Source organism: Cygnus atratus, chromosome 4, assembly GCF_013377495.2.
Source record: "Cygnus atratus isolate AKBS03 ecotype Queensland, Australia chromosome 4, CAtr_DNAZoo_HiC_assembly, whole genome shotgun sequence".
In the NCBI taxonomy this organism is placed as follows: domain Eukaryota; kingdom Metazoa; phylum Chordata; class Aves; order Anseriformes; family Anatidae; genus Cygnus; species Cygnus atratus.
This window is the reverse complement of record NC_066365.1, coordinates 48534357-48550700: the sequence shown is the minus strand read 5'-3', so window position 1 is coordinate 48550700 and position 16344 is coordinate 48534357. Positions and strand designations below refer to the sequence as shown.

The window sequence follows — 16344 nt, the reverse complement described above, 5'->3', positions numbered from 1 at the left end:
ACCTTAATTAAGCACAGTAGCTACAAAAGCAGGACACCAGCAACAAACTTTGACTGATAACCAGTCTGCAAGAGGTACTACAAGCACAAAGAGATTACGTACGTACCACTTAACATCCAAAGTGCCCACAACCTTGATCTAGGTTAAACAACTGCCCCGATAGAAGCTTCCCAGAATAGAAGCACGTGGAAAATTAAAGTGATTTTTAGTTTCTGATAAAGTTAAAATATTACAAACTTTTAGCTTTTATTGAAAATTAAATATATTAGCAAAAGCAAGATTTAAGAAATATTTTACAAATCATTTACATACAAGAAAGCCAGTATCAGACATATTCACAAATATGCAAACCTTTAATTACAAAAAGTACCTATTGGCAGCATGATGCTTACCTTGCCACTGCAGTGTGCTCTACTGTTGATATAAGGCATAGAACTCACATTTGCACCAACTAAAAAAGTTCAAATAAAACTTTAAGCTTTTAAATCCTGGATGCACAATCCCCAATACACACACGCGCACACTCTAAGATTTCTTCTTGTAAGCTCTATAAACTAAGTGTGTGCTCTGGAAGAACAGCCAGCCTGAAAAGCCCAGTAGAAATGTAACTGGTACTAGCATTTAGTTTTCAGTTCTTCTTTAACATGTACAGGCCTAGGTATGTAAACCATATTCACAGTTTAAGTATTTTTAGACAGAAGTACCTTTTTTTTTTTTTGCATTTGTTCCTTAAAATTGGCTCTCAGTTCAGCATACAGTTCATAATGTCACCTGTTTTGTGATGCTTACATTTACAAGATAACTTAAAAGTCTGTGCCATGTTCATAGTCAAGATAAATCACCAAGAGTAGTAATATCCAACAGTGACATTCAATACTATATTTCAAATATTTGTGCAAACAGCAAAAGAACAGTTGTATGAGGCAAACTTATTTGCAAAACCTTTAATACCTCTTCAATGTTGTAAACTTGGACTGTCAGCCTTAAGTCCTGCACTTACCACAGCTTTAAAAAGTCAGTGGCTAAAATTATCAAGTCTCAAAAATGTTCTCCTCTACATAGTGCAAATTGTAACATAGATAATGTGAAAAACATATCTAGCTGGATTGACTTTGTGCAATCATCAGTGGTCTTCTCTCATAGTTGAAGAAAGTGTGCATTCAAAGAACCATGTGGGTTCAGGAAGCTGGGAGGGCAGGAAGGAGAGAGAAAAAGCAGTTCCATTACACTTCTCAAACCAGTGCTAGATGTGCAAAGGCAGCAAAAATTCCAGCTGCAACTACAACCAGAATGGAGTATCTTTTCAGGAAGACCCAGGCGGTTAGTCACTTGGACTGGTCTCTAGAAAAATAGGTGAGTATATGCTGGATTTTTATCAGACGGTCTTTTAAAGACATCATAGAGAGAACTGACAGCTGATATCTGGGGTCTACCGGGAGAACAGCTAGAAGCCACCAACACCAAGCAGGGCCATTGGGCATTGCCTAAAAAAAAAAAAAGTTACTTAGGAACAATGTAGTATAGTTGACTAATATGACAAGGAGACATAAAAGAAAGTTGTCAATCTTGTTTAAAGTTCAATACCAACTAGAGAATTACAAATGCATAAGATCAAAAGGGTTCTGAATGGATCTCTTCTGATCTATCCTCAACTTGGAAGTCAAATAAAGTACACTTAAGCTAAGGTTCATAAAGCAATGGATTATTTTTAAGACAAAGGAAGCTCACAGATTCCTCAGGAAAAGATGGCTAAATATAGGTCACATAATAACAAACCTCTGTAACGCAAACTAAATCCATTACTTGCCATGCTATTCTTGAAGATAGAGTATTCTTGATGCCTAGCACATTCATTGTACTCATCTTTACTGTATTTAAAGGACTCTTCTATCACTGCCCCATTCCACTCTCATCTCATTACCTCCTAGACAGAGCAGGACAACTTCATCTGTTTCTTCTAAGTTTATAAAACGTATTTTGTAACTTTTCCCTGTACTTCATTCAATTTCCTACATCAAACCTGAGCTGTCATGCCCAGGACACACCACTCAATAGAGGCCATGTCACACTGCATAGCAGATTTTACCTCAACAGACTTGCAAAAAGTCTTGGTAGTGGTACACTCCAGAATGACATACAACATTCCTCCCTTTCTTCTCTATCACACAGTTGACACTTAAGTCTCAAGTACATACCCTCAGTCTTGCTGTCCACATAGTTATCCCAGTGTACTTAGTCTTCTTTCCTAACACATTGTTTTAAACCTTTTTCTAAAAAAAAGGTGTTCTAAAATAACTTCTGAATTAATACACTGGCCTCCGAAGCATCTACAGTCCTCCCAGATCAGTCAGTACGGTCTCAAAGATACATAGCAGATAGGTGATGGCTTTCTCCAGCCTCCACTCTTTCAGGATCTCTCTGCCCTTCATCAATTGCTTACAATAACCAACCAGATGGCTGCAGCTAGTTTCTTAGACTCAAAGTAAACATTTGTCAAGTCCTCAGAGCTGCAGCAGTATACAGCACTAGTTCAGAAAGGAAGAAAGTGTTATTTGTGATTACCTTTTTATCACAGATTACTGCCTACACACATCACAGGAAAGGAAATACTGAAAGATTTACCATTTTTTTTCATTTGAATTCTAACCGCTTTATACAAACCAACAGTTTAAAGTGTTACTGGAACTTAGTGTTCTCAGTTTAGTAGTTTTATCTACAGAGCAGCATATCATCCTTTCCTTGAAAAAAAGGTTTATTAGTGACAGAATTGCCTTTTGCTGCTCTTGGTAAGAGAAATAAGACGTAGCCCAACTTCCTTTCAAATTGAGAAAAAAAGTCTTTCCCTTTTCATATTTAGCAGTTGATAATTTTAATGTTGTTCCCCTACCCCCTGCCATAATAAAGACTTAATTGATATTAAATGTCTCACCTGTATATTTTCCTCCCGGTCAGGCATTGGCCCAAAGTGCTGAAGAATTTGAGTGCGGAATTTGTTTCTTAAGTTTTGGAACCAATTACAGGCCTGATTGTAAACAAAATTATGAAGTTCTCTCAGTTTCTTTAGTTCTTTTTCATCAACAACCTAGTGGAAGAACATTAACATCATTACATATAAAGAATCACTACAGTTCTTAAACTAGCATAAACAAACTTATTTGATTTCAACTCTATTTTAGCCATTAGTTACATTTCTTGCATTCTCCTAAGCCTTGATTCCTAATGGCTGAATAGTAAAAAAAATGTCCTGTGATATTTAAAAAAAAGAGTTACAGCTTCATGAACTGTTGTTCTAATAGAAAGCACAGTATTTGTTATTTCATAATAATGAAAGACTAAGCTAGCTTCCATTTCTTCTACATGCTGGCACTGTATCCTCCAGGCAATCTATGGACCTAAAAACTTGACAGAGCCCTCAAAACAAATGAAGTAAAATTAAGATACTAGCTAATAGTAGAAATATTTGGACAGCATTCTGGATACCTTAACATCTTCCAAATACTCAATGTCTGCAGTACAATAACCATCTTTCATCCCTCTCCGTAAAACTCGAAATCTCTTTCCACCGACAGTATCAACAACAGACCGTCCATCAGGTAGAAAGTGAACATTCCTAATTTGCAGCATGCATCCATAATCTGCAAAACTAGAAAACAGACCTTGTCAGTAAGTTAACTACACACTTATGAGGACACTTGATTAGAAAAAGAAGAGAGAAGAAGCTTGGTATCAGAACGTAGACCTACCCATTTTGAGAATCACTTATACACATCCCAAACTGTTTAGTCCCAGTTTCCATACTTCTGCGAATCATTAGTCGATATCTTGGCTCAAACACATGTAGAGGGCAAGGCACAGTAGGATATGCCATAGTGCAAACAAACATTGGAACATTCTTGGTCAAGCTTCAAAAGAATAACAAAAGAAATACGTGGCTTAAAATCTAATCAATGAACTGTTCCATGACAATACTTTTTTTTTCTTGCAGTATGTATTTGAGGTCATAAAGCACTTATTACAAACTAATAATAACCACATAACAATTTTCATAAACAGTAAGAACAGTGACTGAACATTTATACACTGATTTGAATACATAATGGACAGTAAGCCTCACAGTAGTCTAGTTAGTGAGCTAAGTTATTTAAGTCAATGAATATAGGGCTTCTCTTTGAGGACAGGGTGGGTTTTTTTTTTTTTTGGTTTCCCTTTCTGGTTTAGTTTGAGCCCTGTAAACCATGACAGAAAGCCATTATGCCCTTAGATGCACTGTTTTCCTTACGCTAAAAAGATGCAGCAGTATCTACAAAGTAACTAGGTCACCATTTAGACCACCATGTTCAATGATACAACCTGGCAAATGATTTTTACCCTTGCAATGTCTCAGCAAGGCCTGGCTGAAAAAAAACATTTTCTTCAAGCTATTTTGTGAAGTATACAAGTTGATACAAATAAGGTAGCATTAGCAGGTTTTCAATTTCACTACCTTTCAGACTATCAAAGTGTAATTCTGTAATTTGTATGAACCAGTTTTGGTTTTCCAACACACATATCTACAATACATGATTCTTTATATATCTAAAGAACTCTACTACAGATAAACAGCAAGATAAAAAAGACTTATTTTCATCATACCTTTCTTTATACTATTAATCTCTATCATGAACTGCTTTGAAAGAAATTCAAGTAGCTGAGACTCTGCAGCCAACTCAAGAGGACAGTTCCATTAACAGCAGCAAAGCTAAAACTGAAGTTCCACAAAAGTGCACTCAGAAACAGGCAAACATTTTGTAGAGGGCTTAAGAGCCTCAAGTTACTACTAAGAGTGAATTTATACATTGCTACTATCAAAGCATGAATTTATTTCCACAGTATTAAAAAAATGCTTATTTGCTGAAATACTTAAGATGTCTTTATATTCCTTCATATATCCATAACGTGCCATTATTAATATCCACAAATAAGACATTTCTAAAACGGATTTCAATACTAATCCCTCAAGTTTTCTAGATAGAAGACAGAAAGCTTACTTTGAGTGTTCAGCAGTTTCTTCAGCATGAATTCTTTTTCTCTCATATAATTCATCAGACAAGTATTTCATTATTAATTCCTCAAGCAGTTCTGTGATGCAGTATTTTCTGCTTGCCAGGTACTGTACAGAAAGAAATAATCATATGTATTAGAAGGCTTGAGAAAATTCAGCTTTTATTTAATACCAAGATACAAGAGATGTGTCACAAATGACATCTTAGAGCTCAAGTTCTTATTTCTTAGCATCTAAAATTACTCTATTTTAAAATTCTCTTTTAGTTCTCACAACTTTAGTATCTGATTCTGTTTATACTTCTATACTTAACACATACAGAATTGACTGTCTAGATTATACTGCCATATAAATAAGGAAAGTGTACAGAAATCACTGGCAAGCCTTACTGAATAGTTACCCAAGTTTACAAACACTCAGGATGTAATTATACCAATAAAGTAGGTGATCGTAGAAACATAAAACATTTTAGGTCCTGAGACAAACCTAGTCAACTTGTATTATGTTTGCATGAAGTTTTTTTTCTTTGCAGCAGCAAATCATAACCCAAATGAATCCAAATTGTTGTATTTAAGCAGCCTTTAAAGTGATCAAGTGTTTGTCTATAGGAGCCCTACTGAGAAACAGTACCTCTTTCAAACTCTCCTTACAGAGCGGACACTGAGGAGCATGGTCCAAGCACCGTTCCAAGCAACCTTTGCAAAAAGTGTGCCCACAAGGGGTTGTCACTGGCTCAAAGAACAGCCTGAAAAAAGTTATTAAAAGTTAGATACCATGCCAAGTTTTTGTCTTGCTAAAAAAAGAGTCAGTGATCAACTTCTAATTTTTAAAACTAATACCACAGCAGAGAAAATTAATCCTACGGCTCCTTACATTTTTTTCCCCTATAATGCAGTTTGTTTACCTCTACCACCACACCCCCAGTGTCTTTGTACATTCTGATCAATCTGAGCAGATTTCAACTCTAAATATTTAAACATTTATCCTAATACAAAGATTTTGATCTTACTACTGAGGTTCAAAATACACAAATTAAGTGATACTTTAAAGAGCTAAGTTGCTTTAAAAGCGGTTTACATTCTATTAACATAGCTATGGACAATTTAGTACATACAACATGCTTTAAGATTCTTATTCTGAAAACCAGGACAACTCAATAAGAACTCTCAAATACGTCAACTACAGCTACATCTACATTCTGCAGTCATTTCCTAGACAAATCTGAGACACACAGGCAATATTCCTAAGCATTAGTTTTCCCACAGCAAAACAAACTAGCTTTATTGTCTAAAAAAAAAAAAACAACAAAAAAACAACACCTTAATATTTAGCTACAAAAGATCCTGTCCTGTTTGAGTTACCAGTTAACACCACCAAATCTAATTTAAAAGACAATCTGATTAAATTGATGATGTACTATACAATGCTACAGCAAGTAACAGATTAAAATAACTATTTAACTGCTGGGATATAGGAAGGCTGAAAATTACTCTTAACTAGCATTAGAGCTCATTACAACCTATAAATACTTCAGTTTTACACATGTGCAAAAGTTATGTGGCCAAACACCCATAATAGAAATAATGAACCAGAGAGATAAATCTTACCTCATACATAGAGAGCACTCAAAATCTGATACATCAATCAAATTCCCTGGAATTGTTCCATAAGCCAATGTCGTATCCCTTTTTGTACTTTCTAAGGAAAAGCAAGACAAAAATACTCCTTTCAAAGAAAGGCACAGGAGAGCAAACACTTAAAAAAATTTCAAACTAAGTGATTGTTTACCTCCTTGCTTTTTGTGCTTGTTTCGTCCATCTTCGCATACAACCGTATCCTGTTCTGAAAAGGAAAGCTTCCTTTTCAACAAAGCACCTTTTTCTTGGCCAGAGAGAAGGGGTTCAGAAGATACTCTCTTTAAGACATCTTCCTTGGTGAGGTCTTTTGGTGAGTTAAGAGCATGGGCAGATTGTGCCCGATTTAGGCTTCCAATGACAGGCTCCAGTACTTCTGATCCTCCTAAACTCTACAAAAGACAAATGAATGGTACTTAAAGCAAAACACAAATCTAGGTATATAAGATGTGAACATGCAAAGGTTCCCACACTTAGTTCATCAGTTAGCTAGAGGAATTTGGTAAGCCAAGAGAGTACACAAATTTGCTTAGCATGAACAACTTAGAAGTCTTGATTTGCTTCAAAGAGAACAACTGTATTTTTTATATTTTTAAATTTATTTTATTATTTAAGTTACTAATATCAATTCTCAGTACTTTCTAATTGGTAGTTCACCGTAATGAGATGTCTAACATTCAAAATGAAAACACATTAGTCCCAAATCACAATTCTTCAAATTTAGCCAGTTACAGAAAGGCAGCATTTAGAGTGGAGAATAAGTATGCCAAATAGGATATGAGAATGTCAGATATTTGTGTATTAGCCAAAGAAGAAAAACTATCCTACAGTTTTTGTTACCTGCTCAGGACAAAGTTGCAAACTGCAGTGAGACTCGGCCACCTCAGAACCAAGTATAAAAGGTTTATTTCGAATATGTGGTGAATTCCAAGCAGACTCCTTCAGACTCTCCCCTAACTTCTCAGGTGACAGCACATCACACAGTGTCTAGAAAACAAACAGCCGAGTGTTCATAACACTGTAAAAAGAACATGGGTATAGCTTTATTATAAACCTAAATACCAAAACCAAGAATTCAATCTATATGAAGTTATCCCCACAAATAGGGCTTTATTTAAGCAATAACTGAGAAAGAACAATTGAGAATAAGCAGAAACCTACACACCTGTATAACTGAGCAGAATTTATCTAGAAATCATTTCTGCTAGAAGTGAGTGATCTCTTCAAACAGTTAGACATTACACTAAAAAAGCTGTATGATGAAGATAATTTTTTATTATTGAAAATTTACCTAGAATTTTTTCCACTAGAAGTGAGTGACTTCTTCAGAGTTAACCATTATCAATTCAGCATCACATAGCTTTTTCAATGTGTTTTTTTATTATTGAAGAAAAACTGTTGCGATAGGGATGTGAAAGAGTTCAATTTACAATATTCATGTTGCTGTTTGCTTTCCAGTCATATAGGTTTTCATTTAGTATCTACTTCAGAAGCATAAATACTTTGAGACATGTTCTTTTTAAAACCTGTAGATTAGCACTCTCTTTGAGACAGCATGATACATCTTGACAGGAAGCAATCAAAGTGTCTGTCACTTGAACCATCTCTGTATGCGTTAAAGATTTTTAGGTGGTCAATGTCTAACATAATGGGAACTTTACGAAGTAATCAAGACAGAGGTAGTAATCCAATTTGATAGATCAAGTTACCCTTTCTACTTCGAGCTTGGCTGGAAGAAAATCCTCATCAAGGGCTAAGCACTGCAGAAACAGTTGTAAGGCATCACCTACAAAGCCAGAGTCATGCAGCACTTTTCCTTTCCGGAAGTAGACCTGAGAAACAGATAACATGAAAACACCTCTAGTGAGTATGTAGAACTGTAATATTCATCTTACAGACATTACAACCAAGTTAGAATTAGAGCCCTCCATGATAAAAGGATGCACCTCTTCAGCAAACCTGAGCTGTGCACAGCATGTATGATCTATACAACTTGTTTAACCTAATTCCCTATGCTGAAAATAACCATGGGGTAAGTTGGTGTTAGTCTCCTTCCAGTTATTTTCTTTTGGCTTACAGGAAAGGTTAAAATCCAGACTAGTGCTGAAATTACACAATGCCTTAATTTCACCCTTCTGTGAGGGTGAAGATGGGGACACATCATGGTAAAACAGTTTTCACAGGACACCCTTTTCACCCTCAGTTTCATCAAAAGTCTTATGGTTCTAGCCTGCAGGAAAAACTACAAACACAACAATCCACACAACCATGCATCCCTTACATGCATTTTAATATATTCTTGATTGAAAACAATGCACTTTTGGAATTGTTTCCTCCAACTATAATTTATTCTTGAACACTAGATAGCAGCCAGGAAAAATAACTTTTTTTTTTTTTAACTGGGGTGGGAGGAGGAAAAAAAGAAAGACTACAGAATTTTGATGAATCTATAACAATGTGGTGTTGGAACTTAGAAGTCCCTTATACAACACATCTCAATTTAAAGAAGCTGTGTTTGCAGTAATATAAACACAAGTCCAGTAAAACAGCAAAATCTAGTTTATATGCTAGATTTTGAATAATGGACCAGAAGATTGAACTGGAAAAATACACCACCACCACGAAAAACACTGAATACATTTTCTGTGTATTGATTGCTAGTATTAAGGAGTAGTCTGTTAAACAAGGCTGTCAGATGGGGCGTGCATCTTTTTTGATGGATTCGGGCAGATTCATTAAAATAGATCCTGAAGACAGAAAGTATGCTAATCTTCCTCTTACAGATAAATTCATCTTCCTACAGAGATAAGAATTGTTGGAATATCTATCAAAACAAGCTCAGTTAAGCAAAGTTTCTTTCCAAACATATATAAAGAGAACTACCAGCAACATTGAGAAATAAAGACAGAAGTGCTCTCCGAATTTGCAGCAGCCATAACATTGCTGAACATAGGAGAAATCAAGACAGAAGCAGTTATCTGTCCTCCCAGGTGCAGCAAGATCTTGCTGCACCTGCTGTGCTCAAAGTTCAGACAGTGTTGCAGTAATATTACTGCAATAAGCTGTAACAGCTTTGAAATCCAGTGACCCCTCAGCTGCCTGCAGTGTTTGCAAAGCTCAGTTTCCACTGAGTTTCTCTGGGCTTTTCCAAAAAAACTTTCCCAGCTAAAAGAGCAAATTATTCTTCTCAAAAAAAAAAAAAGCAGCCGTTAAAGGTTACATCACCACAAACTATTCCAATTCCAAGTACTGGAGCCAGTAAAAGAGGCCTCAAATGCTTTTTTTTTTTTTATATTACAAATACTATTGCAAAAGGATTTATTGCTCACACTTTTTTTTTTGATTCTTTGGCAGCATTTGGGAAAGAAAACTGTGCTGCCCTATTCACATAGCAAAATGTTTTACCAATGAAACTCAAAAAAAAGTTGACTTAACAGAGCCAAAGATCCTAGTCCTAACTGGCAACAATGCTCACTCATCTCACTCACATGTTCAAGTAACAGATTCAAGTAATAGTAACGCTTAAAATGCTCTCAATTTGGGCAATGGTCAAAGTATAAACACTTCGGGGGAGCTTTAAGAGGACTAGCCTTCACATAGTATAAGAAATTTCAAATGCCAATTACATCAATGAACCAAATGTATAGGCATTAGAAGTTCTGCTTTTAAGCAATTAAATCTGACAGCACAATTTCAGGCAGCCACGCAGTCACATGATATTCAGCTAAAGTTTGTAAAAAAAATTTAAAAATTTTCTTAAGAGAACACAGAAGTGTTGTTCTAACAAGTAACTAAACAGCACAGAAGTTCTTCACAATACATTACAAGAAGTCATTTCCGCTCCATTTAACCCTTCATCCAGAATCACTATCTCATGTTGTGAGATGAAATAAGATTTTGATGAAGGCTAAATTAACTTTCTAATTGGATTCTTCAGCCTACTCTAACCTGCAGTGCTTACCCATAGCCAGTCTCATATAAATAACTTCTTAAAGATACCTTTTAGCACTTTGCATGTCCAATGAGGTAAGACAAGGAAATCAAGTGTTTAAGGCATCTGATCTCAGTTCTTAATTTGATGCAAGTATAATGCAGAACACATTGATTTTATAGATAAACAGATTTTGAAAAATAAGTTTATATCAACATACCTCTGGCCAACTTGGCATTTTAGAAATAACAAAATTTAGATCTTCTATGGCTGTTTTATACTCTTGGAGGCCAGCATATGACTCAGCTCTATAAATTCTTAGCATCAGGTTACTGGAATCTGAAAACAAAATTAAATAGCATTTTTAATAATTTGTATTTTTTTAATATAGCGGTATGTCTAAACCACACTAGTTGAAAATAATACACTTCTGTAAATTTTAAAATACATGGAGTAGATTTCCTCCCACCTTCCTCCCAGTATTCGGTTAAAAAAGATAAAAGCAGCAATAATTCCAAGCTTACACCTTTCAAGATAAAGATTAACTTTTGAACGCTCTAATGCATCATGCAGCAACAAGTAAATACGTTTTAAAGAGACCTACCACTGATACTGAAAACAAAATATTGCTCAGTACTGCTGTGACAACAGAAGTAGAGGACTACGTAGATTTTAGTTTCACAGTACACCCATTCAAAAACACACAAATCTGAGATATTACAGGTGCGGTAAATTCCAAGGATTAAAAAGTCTAAGTAACAAGAAGTTTGCTTTCAAATGTTCAAGTGTTTATTTAGCCTGTCCTTTGTTTTTGTAACATCCACCCACTACCAGATATAGCTAGAGATAGAGTCCTAGCACATCCAGGATGGTACCATCTAGTACCAGAAGTACTCTTTATCCCCTCGTGGAATGCAGAGATGGCTGCTACCAGAAAGCCAGTAGCACCAGCTGGCAGCCCTGTTGTAAGGAGCTGTACTAGAAAAACCTCTACAAAGGGAAAACATTAGCGTGTTCAGTAAAAACAAGTTCTTGTCTCCAAAATACAGCACTTTGGAGACTCAGTAGAGCAACCTCTGAATCAGAAGCATACCCATCTCAGTGCCATTTAACCTGTGATTTTCATAATGCAACTAATTGCAGTCATTACTTGGAAAAGTGCCAGTACATCACTTCGTTGTTGACTTTTTTAAATACACCTGTGCTTTTCACTGAAAGAAATAAACAAGTTAAACATTGGTCTATTGTAAACAACTCTCAAATTAAGTTCTCTAAGCTTGCTTCAACAGGATCTCCTTGGAGGGATGTGGAGGAATCATTTCAATTCAATATTCTACCTCGATCTATTCTAAATGCCTTGTTTACATTTGCATAATTTCCAGCATTAGCTTGTTTTACATTCAAATCTGCTTCAGCAGAAAGCCAGACCTCTCAAAGTACCAATTGCTTTGTGTTTAGTCAATACTACAGGTAGAAGACCTTAACAGAAAATAAAAGGTTAAGGAAATCAAAACTGACAAGGGATTTCATGGCTGTAACTGAAGCTCTTTCTGATTTGGTTACATTTTGAGTTGACAGTTTCCTTTCAAAAACAAATATTCCCACATCTCCTTTTCTATTTTAGACATTTAACAGAAGTCTGTGAAACTGTCTTTGTCTAACTTAAATGTGGAATTCTGCAAGCATAAGACCTCTAACATCTGCTTTCCTGGGGCTTTGAGTTTTGTCACTACTACAGCCCAGTAAGGCAGGAGCTCAGATCACTTCAGACAGTTCTTTGCTGTATTTGGCTCTTCGGTGTCCAGCAGAATCAATATCAACCCAAATTCTTTTCCTTGTGGGCAGCAGTGAGTGTGGGTCTTTGTTCTCTAATAAGCCACCTGTATGCACGTGATCAGAGGGAGCTCATCTTTTTCAGACTTTCAAATGTAAAACGATGACCCGAGGAACTCCAAGCTTCTTTTCTAGGGGTGGTGGTGACAGGTAGTTTGAAGACAAAGATGTGTGTTCAAGTCTAGAGCAGGTGGACAGTTTGTTTTTCAAAGAGGAAAGTATGGTTTCAATGGAACTGGTATAAAACAAAGAGCTAAACCAAGCAGCTTAATTAGGACCCCAACTTCTGACTGCGTTGTGCTGCTACACCAAAACTGCCAATGAATCACAAACTCATTGAATATCCCAAGCAGGAAGGAGGACTCAAGGACCATCAAGTCCAACTCCTGGCTCCACAGAGGACCACCCAAAAATCAGACCATGTGTCTGAGAGCATTGTCCAAACACTTCTTGAATTCTGGCAGGCTCAGTGCTCTGACCACTGCCCTGTGGAGCCTGACCCAGTGCCTGAATGATCAATACAGATTACAAACTGTCTCTATTTTCAAGACAGGAAGACCTAAATTTACATATGCAATTTAGTAGCATGAATTTAATTCCTGGGTTTTGTAATTATGCTAACTCTGTCTTGCAATGTTTCAGAACGCATTTTGATGTTTGCCACCTAGCAGGAGGATGTAAAACTGTTTCAATTCCTTAGACCTGAGGCTAAACAAAGCATAAGTAATTTGTGCTTGAATTTTCAATTTTAACAACCTGTTACATTATAAATACTGAAATCACTCCTAGCATATTCAAAGAAAAATGATTTTAATAAAAAAAGATACTGAATACTTTCAGTGCAGAACCTTGTGTACCAGATATCATTAACTGGAAACTGTACAAAGATTTATACAAAAAGCACTTAGTATGCTTTTATTTTTTTTTTTTTTAAATGTACTTTCAAAGCATCTGCTCCTGGCCACTGTCAGCATGAGCATACCAACAAATGGACCATCCTTGGTCTGGTCCTGCATGCTTTTTACCTGGTTCTTAAAAATACACCAAGTTCTATAAAAAACACACATGTAGTCCGCACATTTCTTCTGTACCAGTGTGCAGAAAAACTGTATGGCACAATATTTATGAAGACAGTAATACAGGGTCATTCTGATCATCAGGGGTTGGAACACAAGAGAAGAGGCTGAGATAACTAGTCTCATTTAACGAGAAAACACCAAAGGCATCAGGAGAACCTTACAGCCTTCCAGAATCCAAGAAGAAGCTACCCAGAAGACAGAAACAGACTCTTTCCTGAAGCGCTCAGGGAACAAACAAGAGACAGTGGTTATAAACTGAAATAAGCGTAGTTCTGCCTTTAAGTAAGTAGAAAATTAATCACTATGAGGGCAATTAACCTTTGAACAGGTTGCCCTGAGAAGCAGAAGAATCTTCATCCTTGTAGGTTTTTATTACCCAGCTGGACAAAAACCTTAAGCAAACTGCTCTGAGCTCATTGTTTATTCTGCTTTGAACAGAAGACTGGTCAGCAGACTTCCTCAGGCCCCCTCAGGCAAGGGGGGGGGGGGGGCTCTCATTGCACCCAACCATCTATCAACCATCTATCAGCTGCGTGTTTCGGGATTAAAGACATGCTGTACTTGGATTTTAATTCAACAGACTTCCTTTAAATAAGCTATTTCATTCCAACCCCTGCGAGGCACGTATTGTCCATGTGAACGTAACATTCCTCATGTCTTTCAAAATTAACTTCTACACCATGACAAACAGCAGTAATTTCTTTCACATTTCTCAAGAAGTGTGAGAAAGTTATAAAGAAATGCTGTTTGAGTAAAGGTTTACTGTCAAAAGCTTTATTCAGGGCATTAGGTCTATGTTTATCACAATTTTTAATTCTGTATCTGCACTAGTGAGAAAAGAAAGGTGAACTAGCAGTGAGGAAGCTGAAACAGAGCGATAACAATTTTGAATAACAGTACATTTCTTACACTGTGTCTTCTTCACCTCTTAAGTGCTTGCAAAATCTCTCATTCTGGAGGAAAGCAGAAACTGTACCAGCAGCTATTAACCACTTCTCTACCGGCCTGAAACCACCTCCAATCTGTAGCTGCAAGTCAGCCCTCTAAATTCACATTTCATGTGTCTCTGCCCTCTGATTCATGAAGCTCTTTACTAACGTTACCAGAATGCTTCGGATATACTTGGAATGTCGCTTGTTCTCAGGACTGGAAGGACAGGAAATAGTTACATAAAAGAGATTAAATAGAGCTTCTAGCACACGCACTGAATTTAAGTAATAGTTATGGATAAGCATCACAGCTCGTAACTATCCTCAGATCTTAGAGCATTCTGAAAAACAGACTTTAAGATGTATCTTCACAAAAAAAAAATCAAAATTCTTTTATCGTAGCTATACAAAGTCCTATGGTGTTGCTAAATGCACAAAAGATTAACTAGAGCCTAGAGAATTAGTGTTAGTTATTAATGTTATCTTTTATTTTTTCAAAAACGGGTCTTGAACCATTAACAAGGGATCGCTGTAAGCATTTGTGATTAATACTGGAGTCCTTGGTTTGTATTCTGAGCTCTATTTCTTTACATCCTGCACGAGTCAGTGCTGTACTTCAGAATACACAAAGGAAACAGAAGTCCTCCTCTGACAGTTCTGATATTTAAAACAGATCGGACTCTGTTTGGTCACATCTATCCTACACCCTACGTTTTGCCAGCACTCTGGCCACTAACACAAGACTGAAGATCATAGCTGAGCGTACCCAAGCGAACAGAGGAGGCTCCCAAAAGGCAGAACGGCCCGGAGATGTCACCCTACCGCGCACAAACAGCTTATTCAGGAGCTAGACCCGAGAGCCGGATCGGAAGGATTAGACTTACGCAAGCTTTCTCGCCCCGTCCCCGCACCCGGCAGCCGACCGGGGCACCACCACCACCCAGCGTCCCGCTGCGGGCACCGGGGCGGGCGCCGGTGCCGCCGATCTCCGCTCCCGCAGGTGGTGCCGAGCCGCGCCCGCGTGATGTCAGCCCGTTACACAACGCGGCCCCTCCGTGCCCGCCCGTTATGCAACCGGCCCCCGGCACGCCTCACCGAGCCCCGGGGGGGCTCCGTTCGCCGAGGTGGGCCCCAGCCTTACCTGCCCGCAGCGCCTGCCCGGCGGCGCCCAGCGCCTCTCGGAAGCGGCCCTGAGCCAGCAGCTCCTCCAGGCGGCTGCCGGCCCTGGCCCTCTCGCACTCGGCCGGGAACCACTTCTCGGCCAGCTGGCTCAGCACCACGCTGGGCCGCGGCGGGGCACCGCCGCTCCCCGGCGCCAGCCGAGCCCGGCAGCGGCGGCAGCGCGCCCGCAGCTCCCTGCGCAGGCAGCGGCGGCAGTAGGTGTGCCCGCACGGCACCGTCACCGGCTCGCCCAGGAAGCGGCGGCAGCCGCAGCACCGCAGCGGCCCCTCGGCTGCCCCCGAGCCCTCCGGGGCGGCGGCGGCGCGGCCGCGGGCGAGCCCCAGGCGCAGGTGGTAGTTGAGCAGCAGGCACTCCAGCAGGCGGCCGCCCGGCGGGCCGAAGCACAGCGACGCCAGCGAGGCGCCCGCCGCCTCCTTCGGCCGGGTCGGCACCGCCTCGTCCTCCTCAGCCGGCCGCCCGCTGCCTCCCGGCTCCGGCGGCAGCGCCCCGGAGGAGCCCGCGGGAGCGGAGGTCGCCATGGGCTGCCCTGCTGCGCCGAGGGGGTGTGACTGTGGCGGCGCCCAGCCGGGCTCTGCGCACGGCGCGGGGCGGGGCGGTCACGTGCCCCGCCCGGCCCGCCTTTACATAAAGCGCCGCCGTCATGTGACCCTACCGACGCTTCCCTATTGGTGGAAAAGGGGGAGGGAGGGGTTAAAAGCGCCCCGCGCGCGCCCGC

The 16344-nt window shown here is 39.2% G+C and overlaps 1 protein-coding gene across 1 annotated transcript; it reads right to left on the bottom strand.

Moving 5' to 3' along the window:
* Positions 1–221: 221 nt before the first annotated feature.
* LONRF1 (LON peptidase N-terminal domain and ring finger 1) lies at positions 222–16196 on the bottom strand. Its single transcript, XM_035546681.2, has 12 exons — positions 15589–16196; positions 10827–10945; positions 8385–8507; positions 7516–7662; positions 6830–7067; positions 6649–6739; positions 5672–5786; positions 5028–5149; positions 3744–3902; positions 3481–3643; positions 2930–3082; positions 222–1484 (listed from the first exon to the last, which is right to left on the bottom strand). The coding sequence occupies exons 1-12, from the start codon at positions 16145–16147 to the stop codon at positions 1326–1328; spliced, it is 2148 nt and encodes a 715-aa protein (XP_035402574.1). The 5' UTR covers positions 16148–16196; the 3' UTR covers positions 222–1325.
* Positions 16197–16344: the final 148 nt, after the last annotated feature.

What these genes read in the sequence shown, in the direction of transcription:
- LONRF1 (XM_035546681.2), bottom strand. Translation starts at nt 16,147, where the DNA reads ATGGCGACCTCCGCTCCCGCGGGCTCCTCCGGGGCGCTGCCGCCGGAG. An exon ending in AAATGCCAAGTTGGCCAGAG is followed by an intron (nt 8,508 to 10,826) that starts GTATGTTGATAT and finishes TCTGTTTCTCAG; the next exon opens with GTCTACTTCCGGAAAGGAAA. An exon ending in ATAAGTGATTCTCAAAATGG is followed by an intron (nt 3,644 to 3,743) that starts GTAGGTCTACGT and finishes TCTGTTTTCTAG; the next exon opens with TTTTGCAGATTATGGATGCA.